The 9,540-nt window shown below is 39.7% G+C and overlaps 1 protein-coding gene across 2 annotated transcripts in view; it reads right to left on the reverse strand.

Annotated features, from left to right (window-relative positions):
- Ppm1a (protein phosphatase, Mg2+/Mn2+ dependent 1A) overlaps positions 1–9,540 on the reverse strand; it is a 48,140-nt gene that overhangs the window by 9,277 nt on the left and 29,323 nt on the right. Inside the window, exon 2 of one of the 2 annotated variants that reach the window (XM_004624815.2) lies at positions 2,582–3,435. In XM_004624815.2, coding sequence (XP_004624872.1) covers positions 2,582–3,415 — 834 coding nt within the window. In that variant the 5' untranslated portion in view covers positions 3,416–3,435. Of the gene's footprint in view, positions 1–2,581; positions 3,441–9,540 lie in introns of both variants that reach the window. The other variant, XM_023703085.1, reaches the window with a different exon arrangement.

Raw genomic sequence — 9,540 nt, forward strand, 5'->3', positions numbered from 1 at the left:
GGCTGGCGCTTAAAGTTTTTAAATTTAGTGAATACTTCATTTTTAAAGACATGTATAAGTGTTCAAAATCTGTAATTAAAACACTTTGTTGACATTGACCTTTTCCTAACCTCCTGCCTGTGTTAACTTTTACATTTTGAATGTCTGATTCAGATATATGGAAAGTGATCTTATATCATTAAATGAGAAACAATATAAACACCTTAATGTTAAAAGACAATCTTGTTGGAAAATTAAACAAAATGTGGCAAATGTTAAGGTACTGTTAAAACAGCGTACAGTGCATTAGAAATAAAACAGAACCTGAGTCATAATTTATTACTATTTCAACCTGACAGTTCAAGAAAAAAAAATTATTTAGTTGACACAAGTTTTGAGAATAATCACAACAAATGGATGCTACTTTCATGGACAATAAAACTGACAAAGAGGGGCTGGCAAGATAGCTCAGTGTCTAAAGCTCCTCCTTAGGCAAAGCTTGGGGACTGCAGTTGGATCCCAGGCACCACATGCCACAGCAGCCCTGGCCCAGGGTTAACTGAGCTGGCCACAAAAAAAAGAAAAAAAGAATGACAAAGAACATGAACTTCAAATCATCATTTTCCTAAAGTTCAGAAACAGCACACACTGGCAAGTCATTAGTTAGGCCTCTTTTGGGTTTTGTTTCTGAGACAGGGTCTCGATATGTACTGCAGGCTATCCTTGAACTCCTAGTGACCCTCCTGCCTCTGTCTCCCGAGTCCTGGGATTACAGGCATGTGCCACAATGCCTGGCTACCTCTGCCTTTTTAAAACATGTGTTAGGGGGCCTGGTGGAATAAGCGCTTCTCTGGCAAGCGCAAGGGCCTGAGTTCAATCCCTGGTTCGGCAAAAAAAAAAAAAAAAAATTTGTTACATGGTGGGCCGGCCAAATAGCTCAGCGGATTAAAGTGCCTGCAAGAAGGCCCAGGGGCCAGGGGCTCGATTCCTGGGCCTGCCATGCTGGCCTTGCCCCCGGGGTGCACTGAGACAGCAACTGAAACTGGGCATGGTGGTGCATTCCTGTAATCCCAGCACTTGGGAGGCTCTAAAGGGGCGGATCACTGTAAGTCCAGTCTAGTAGTGAGACCCTGAACACCCTGTAGACCCTTCCCTAAAATACAAATAAATAAAAATAAAATGTGTTAGATGTTGGGCCAGCCAGAGAGCTCAGTGGATTACAGTGCCTGCTTAGGCAGATGCAGGGACCTGGGTCTGTTCCCTGGACATGGCGGGCTAGCCCCACCCCTGGGGTGCGCTGAGCAGACTGGGCATGGTGGTGCTTGCCTGTAATCCTAGCACTTGGGAGGCTGAAAACAGGAAGATCACTGTGAGTCGGATCTATGTAGTGAGACCCTGTACTAAATATATAAAATAAAGGGAAAAAAATGTGTTAGAAAAAAATGTTACATAAACCCAATTTCTAAGTAAGATCAGGCACTGAGGTTTTAAATTGGGCTGGCTATGTGCATACAGACTATTGTATTGACTTCTATTTCTACAAGGTAAAAAAAAGTAAAACATATACCCTCAGTTTTATAAAGTCAGTATTTGTTTAAAAGAATTTCAAGTGAGTTAATGAGCATTACAGACAAAATATAGCAGAATGTAGTAGAAAGAACAATGAACCTAAGACAAAGATCTGGATTTTCTAGTCTTAAATGCTGCTAAAGTTGTATAATCCTACAGAAATCAGTTGTAACTTCTCTAGAAAGAACTGCAGCATGTATTGAGTGCATGTGATAACCAGACTAGGCTATCTAGTCATTAATGTAAAATCTCAGTGGCCTTTAATCTGCTACTATCATTTTACTTTATAGCTGAGAAGATGAATGACTTGTTCAAGACTGAAGAGTAAAAAAAGTAACAGAGGTAAGCCTCGATCCTGGGTCTGCTCCACAGAGCGTTCTCTGCCTTTAGTTTACTCATCTATAAAATGAAGGAGTTGAGCTGACTTACCCACACACATACTACATCTAGCCCTCCCAATGACCCCATGAGACACAGTGTTATCCATCTTTTCTTACAATTTAAGAAACTCATTTTTCAGAGAAATAACTTACCTTAAGTCATACAGTATTATACCAAGTTCTTCTGACTCCATATTCAAGGTTATTTCTATTCCATCACACGAAATAGTCACTAAAGTCCCTTCACTGGTGCTACAGCTTCATTAAACCACAGATGCAAAGTATGTCCATAACTGTACTGAGGTATTACATGGTAAAATACTAGAATTCTAAAGTGTTCATTTATCAATACAGAGGCCTAACTTTCCCCACTCTCTTTCCTTTAGAACATGCACCCTGACACAATCTTTTTTTCTACATTACTAAAAAGCTGAACTGGTCATGGTTAAAGACTAAGCATTTAGATGATAAGCCTTATGTAGATGGTAAATGACTTATTTATTTCTAAAAGGCATTTCTATACTTTCATAATTGGCAAGTGTTCTAGAATTATGGCTCAAACTTTTTTGAAGTACATGCCCTAAGATGATTAAATGAGCAATAATTAATATGACATAAAAACCAATTTATGTTCTTAAAAAAGGTCTAGCTACCTTATACAAACAGGTGTCAACTACTTCATTGCAAACTTTCTCGAGATCGTCAGTGACTTCAAGCCTGGATCTTACAAAATCACAGAGCTCTTCGTTTCCCATAACATCCCAGATACCATCACATGCAAGGATAATGAACTGATCGTCTTCTTCAGATCGCTCAATATCATGGACTTCAGGCTCTGGCGAGACAAGCTGCTCAGTAGGGCCTTTTCCATGGACACACTTGTAATCAAAATCCCCAAGGGCCCTGGATACAGCCAGAGAGCCATTCACACGCTGAATCATTACAGAGCCACCTGCATTCTGAATTCGTTCTTTTTCTAGTGGATTACTTGGCTTGTGATCTTGTGTGAAAAAGTGAACTTTCCTGTTCCTACAAAGTAGACCTCTTGAGTCTCCACAGTTAATGAAGTAAGTATGTTGGGGAGAAATCAAGACCCCCACAGCTGTTGACCCACTTCTGTCTGCACCATGTTTCTTCTCGGACATAACTCTCATGTGTTCATCAATTTCCAGAAAACCTGTTCTGATTCCATTCTTTACATTCTCCACAGAAGGTGCTCCTGAAGACCCTTTAAAATCCTGGTTATTGGTGATGTGATCTAACAAATGCTCACAGCAGTATTTGGCAACCTGAGAACCAGCATGCCCATCATAAACAGCAAAGAAAGACCATGTCTCAAGTCCGCTTGGCAAACCAATCACAGCCGTGTGTGCATCCTCCATTTCAACTCTCCAGCCTTGCATGCTGCTTAGCCCATATCTCAACCCATTACCCTGCCCCTGGGCATTATGCTTTTCCATCTTTGGCTTGTCTAAAAATGCTCCCATTATGTCTTGATCCTCTAGGTCTGCAAAAAGAGAAAAACAGGAAAAGAGTCAATAACTGTCTTAAAAATAAAATTTCCAATAATTTGTGAAGGAGATGCAAAGAAGTTTTAAATAAGAATTTATGACTCTTATAACAAGTAGACATTGTTGCTGCTGACTTGAAATCTGGAGATTAATAATAAAAACTGGTAGGAAAGACTGATCCAGTACAGCTCAAAAGGGGAAACAGGTAGAGGGAACAATGGCACTGGGACGAAGAACCGATCTGACACTCAGGTCTAACCACCTAGAATGAATAGAGACCTGGTAGTGGCCAGCAAGTAACATGAGCCAAGCAACACATTTAAGGAACATGAACACGTATAATCAGAACTGAGGTATGCTTACATATTAACTGAAAAAAACTAAGTGAATTTATAGGTTGCACAAAAGCCTACTAAGTCAAACATCTTAGGTTAACACTCAGGAATTTCCAAAGTGATTCACAACTAGTTTCATTCCCATTGTATCTACCCTCTGAAAAAGCAAAACATGGTGTACTCACAGTGGTCCAGATTTTCATGTTACTTCCTTTAAGCCTTTGCTCATGTGAGTCTCCTTAACTGGAATCCCTTGTCTTTCTTCTCAACTTACAGAAAACAAAACAATAGAAAAACCAAACAACCTATACTAATCCTTGAAACTCTAGTCCAAATTTTGCATCTTCCATGAGACTTTTTAGTGTTTGATTAAGGCTAGGTTATTAGATTACTATAAATGTTCCCGCTTTAATTTTCTAATTGCAAACAATTATACACACAAATCACAAATCTTATTATATACAAATACACAAAATAAATGTTTATCTATTAATCTAATGGTAACAACATGCATCATTACTGTTATGTTCTGTGACCAGTAGATATAATTATAAAGAAAAATCATAAAAGTCTAGTGACAATCTTCTGATAAGCAGGAAAACTTAGCTAACCCAATCCTTTTCTAACACTCAGGTTTACACCCTAGTCTGGAATGGGCCCACACAAGACAAGAGACACTTGGTAATGATGTATGTGTAGGTTGGGCTTTCATTGAATAAAACCTTAGGAATATAGAGAACTGGGGTCTCAAGAACCAAGAGTCACACTGAAAGAAGAGATGGGCAGTAGGAGGTAACAATAGGGAAAGTCCTTAGCTCAATCCGCAGGCAGTTTTGAAACCAGAAGGATTGAAGACGCTGGTAATGCTAAGGTCTGAGAGCAAAGGGAAGTAAAAACCTTTATGAAGGAAACAAAAAGGTTTGTTTTCCCAGCAACCTTTAACCCTTTCCTTTTCTTCTGAGGGCCAAAATGATAAACAGGCAAAGAAGAGTGTTGAAAAAAAGATTGCTGCAGTAGGAGTTGCTTATTCCTCTGCTTCCAAGATTCTCCAAATGGAAGGTAAATCATTCGGCCAGCCTTCAGTCACCTGGTGTGGTGGTATCTATCAGATTACTTTCCTGACACCACATTCAGACACATTAATGGAAGAGTATTTTGATTTGAAAAATAATGTAATGATGGAATTTTACAGAAGATGTGTTTAAGAATTCTAAATCAAGGGACCAGGGAGATGGCTCAGTGGAATAAGCACTTCCCTGGCAAGTGCAAGGATCTAAGTTCAATCCCTGGTTCCAAAGAATAACAAAAACAAAAAACAGAATTCTAAACCAGGGGCCAGCAAGATAGCTCAGCATCTAAAGTGTCTACTTAGGCAAACTAAGGCAAGCGCAGGAGACCACGCTTTGGTCCTGGGCACTATATGCCACACCAGCCTTGCCCTCAGGGCAGGCTGAGCTAGCCAAAAAAAATAATTTTAACTCTGGCATTTATAAACACTACCTTATTTAATTTCATCAACTTTCTAATGTGAATACTAACGTTAACTCCAATGTATAATGAACCTTAGCCAATATTAAAGAATTGAGCTAATGTTCACTCAACTGGTAAAATTTAAAGGAATATCAGAACTCCATTTCAAATCTGTGTGACTCAATGCAATTAACCACTAAGCCAATAGCTCTCAATTCATGGCTATGCCATAGTATTTTTTGTGAACTTTCTGAAAAGTAAAGATTTCCAAACCAATTTCCAGGATATAATTGGAACCTATACATCTGTGTATTTAAACTCTCCTGTGATTCTGAGGAACTGCAAAGTTGGAAGAAAGCACTGGGGTGGTGGAATGAGACGTAATATCGAAGGTGTAGAACATGAGAGAAAAGAGATAAAGTAGACAGGCAAAGAGAAAAGGAGTTCAAAGTGAGCTCTATCAAGACCACTAGGCCAGGGATGGTGAGATGGCTCAGTGGTCTAAGGCACCTACTTGGAACAAGCTTGGCAAAGCACAGGGACCACGGTTCGATCCCCCAGCACCACATGCCAGCCCGCCCGCCCCCTGGTGGACTGAGCTGGCCGGCCACACACACACACAAATAAATAAATAAATAAATTTTTTAAAAAAAGACCACTAGGCCAGTCTACAAGATCACCATCTTAGGTGAGAAACGACAAGTAGAAATGTAACAAGAATAAACCTCCTTAGGAAAAAAGTTAAAAAAAAAAAAAGAGTAAAACTCAGAAACAAATATATTTAACAAACCAACAAGAGGGCAAGAAAGACAAATATTCCTCCTTTGAGAATTCTTCACAAGACAAAGCCCTAAAGAATACAAGTTTTGTGCTTAGACCCAGCTGGGCTTATGTTAAGTCTACTTAACAGCCTAGACAGCAGTAACTGTGCAGCGGCTTCCCTCAATCTTTCCACCTGTGTGAGAAGCTAAGGTAACAGATTACTTTTCTGTTACAGATTATAAAACTGAATGAATTCACTTCGTAAAGTGTCTAGCACAGTGTAACTGTAACACAGAAGTTATTACTACATAATTCTTACATTATTTATTTTCTGCCAGAAGGAAGAGTCAATCAATAAAAATGCTTCCTCTTGGCTACCTACTCTGAGTACCTTAAGTCCGAAGCTTCTGATTTTTTTTTTTTTTTTTGTGACGTACTGGGTGTTGAACCCAGAGCCTTACATCCTAGACACTCAACCACCGAGCTACACCTCCAATCCAGCACAATATACCCTTAACAAGACACAAGATGCATGTCTCGTGCATGTGGCAAAATCAAGAGGTGGTCATGATGAAGGGAAAAGGAAACTCCCTGTATTGCTAAACGCAGACGCAGAAGCAGCAACACAGATGCCGCACGTCAGCAGCTCAGCCACCGCACTAACTATGCATCTAACGGCAACTGTGGGCATGGCGCTGATGAAACCACTCAGCAGGTTTTATGTGGCCTGTCTTTAAAAGATGGAATGAAATACATCCTGGGCGGCAAAAGCGAACATCTCATGTGGCGCCTTTCAGAAACTTTGCCAGATGCCTGTAATCCCACTTGGCACTTGGGAGGCTGAAGCGGGGAGATTGCAAGTTTGAGTCCAGCCTGAGCTAATGAGATCCTGTCTCAAAAACCAAACCAAGCCAAAATAAAAATCTTTCTCCTCTACCCAAGGAGATATGCGTAATGATTTTTTTGGAGAACTATAGTAACAAACACTAGAAACAATCTGTCAGATAATGATGGTAATAATAATAATAGATAACTGTCGATAAATAATGGAATATAACAGGTAATAGATAATGGAATACTACTTAGCAAAACAGACCTAACTATGTATTAATACAGACATTTCACAAGAACAACAGGAGGCAATATGCTGAATGTACAGCAAAAGCAATTCAGGTTAAAATGCATAAAAGTGATGGTCAGGCAGAGGACGCACCAACTTCAGAACAGCCACAAGCTGCATGAGGGCAGAGATTTTTGTTTATTTCACTGGTATGTCCTTCACACTTGTAACAGGGACTAACACACAGGAGGACACTCCATAGCAACTACTAGATTCTCTCTGAGGAGAACAGAACAGTTCAGGAAAAGGTTCAAAAGGAAGTCTTGATTTCATCTGTCACCACTGGTTCCTGGACTTAAAGGCAGTTAACATGAACTTTGGGAACCTGCTTTATCTTACAGTTTTTCTGTGCCTCATTTAATTGAATTCTTCAAAAATTACTTTTACTAAAAGGTCAAAAGTAAATCAAACTAAACAACAAAAGAAAATGAAATATTAAAAGAAAAAAAAAAAGGTTTTGAAAGCTCGTAAGCGTCTCTTAAAATGTACTTATTTACCTCTGGAAGAGCCACCCCAGCTATCCTGTTTTCTATAGCTCACCCCTTTAGCTCTGAGCAAGTAAAGAGATAAAGTGCTTACAGACTTAGTAATCACCACCTAACATCTACAGGCGATAACTACTACTGGCCAAGCAGTTTCTTCAATTTTATATGTGGCATTCGCTGTTAAATCTTGACAGGAATCCTAGAAGACAGGCACTACTGTAGCAGGCTTCTTTTTCCCTAAATGAGCTGAGCCGCAGTGAGGCTAAGCTGTCTACTGAAGAATAACAGCAACTGGCTTCATTTGTGCAGAAACTGCCTCAGCTAGGATGGAGAAGGGGGGTACTACGACTAAGACCCTTGCTACCTACCACCCGAGCGCCCCCACTTCTGCTGTACAGTGGGCTGCATTAATCCTTACCTCGGAATGGTGGTGTAAAGTATAAATGAGGTAATGCCTGAAAAGCAGCCACATAGAACCCTGCAAAACTGAGGCATTCAGTAAATGGAAGTCAATTATTATACTGATCAATTATTACTATATTCCTACATACACAGCCATATGTAGATTCCGGCCTCACCTGATAGGGACCTTAGTCTGTCTTTTATAAACAAGCCCAGAAGTTATTTTCCAGATATGCATGTGAAAGTACAGTACCAAATTATTTGAAGATAAAAAAGATAATTAAGAAACCATATCTCCTTGGGTTCTAAGTAATCTGTAGGGTGCTGGTAAAGCAGCCAACTATAAACTACATAAATACAGCAGTTGGTTATGTAAATATAAACCAGAAAGTTACTTACTTATTCTGAATACCGCTTTACATACTCCTCCCGCATAAATGCACAAGTATCTTAGTCAAATTATTAAATTGGCACATATCTATAAACAGCCCCAAGGGGATTCAACCTGCCCAGCAAAGTCTGTTAGTCTCAGGTGTCAAGCACGAGACAAGCACTTTCCCACCGAGTTACCTCCCAGTCCCTGCCCTAGTCTTGGACTTCTGTCTGTGCTGGGTTTCCTCTACAGCACAAGTACTACCAGTGGAGCTGAGCATTTATAGTAAAGTACTGTGATGATAAGACTGAGTTCATCTTATAATCAGAAAATTTATTAAATATTTTTATTGACAGATTGCTTGGGTTTTTTGGGAAGACAGGGTTTTTCTATGTAGTTCAGGCTGGGCTTGAACTCACAAGATAGTCCCAGGCTGACCTCCAATTTGTGGCAGTCCTCCTACTTCGGCTTCCCACAATGCTAGGATTACAGGGATGCCACCACCACCTGACCTTATTTTGTTTCCAAACTAATTCCTAATTGAAAAATTATAAGACTGAGCCAGGAAGTCACTCTTTGAGCTTTAGCTGCTTTTTTCCCCCCCTCTAAAGAAAAACACCTTTTAACTGGTATATTTCTATTGCCTTTTTAAAAAGCAGAGCTTCAGCAGAATAAGCGCTTGCCTGGCAAGCGCAAGGGCCTGAGTTCAATCCCCAGTTCTGCACAAAAAAATAAATAAATAAATAAAATCGGAGATAATCTAACAATTATAGCAGTCTTGCATGTGGTCATTTGGTTAAATTCATTGAGTTATACCGAAAAATTTAAAAAAAAAAAAAAACAAAAACCCTCAAAAAATCTAATGAAGAGGATCCATAAACAGAATAAAGTACAGGGCCGGAAATATAGCTCAATGGCATAAGCACCAGGTGCAAGGTCCTGAGTTCGATTTTCAGTGCCGGGGGTGGGGGGAAACAGAAAATTATATTCTCCTAGTAAATGACAGTAGAATTATTCATGCAATAAGCCTTGCTTTTTCTGAGAAACACTTTTTTAAGAGATTTAATTGGGGCCGATGGCTGTCGAGTAAACGCTTCCCTGCCAAGCGCAAGGGCCTGAGTTCAATCCCCCGATCTGCCAAAAAAAAAAAAAAA

The sequence above is a fragment of the Octodon degus genome, unplaced genomic scaffold (assembly GCF_000260255.1).
Source record: "Octodon degus isolate 3935 unplaced genomic scaffold, OctDeg1.0 scaffold00007, whole genome shotgun sequence".
In the NCBI taxonomy this organism is placed as follows: domain Eukaryota; kingdom Metazoa; phylum Chordata; class Mammalia; order Rodentia; family Octodontidae; genus Octodon; species Octodon degus.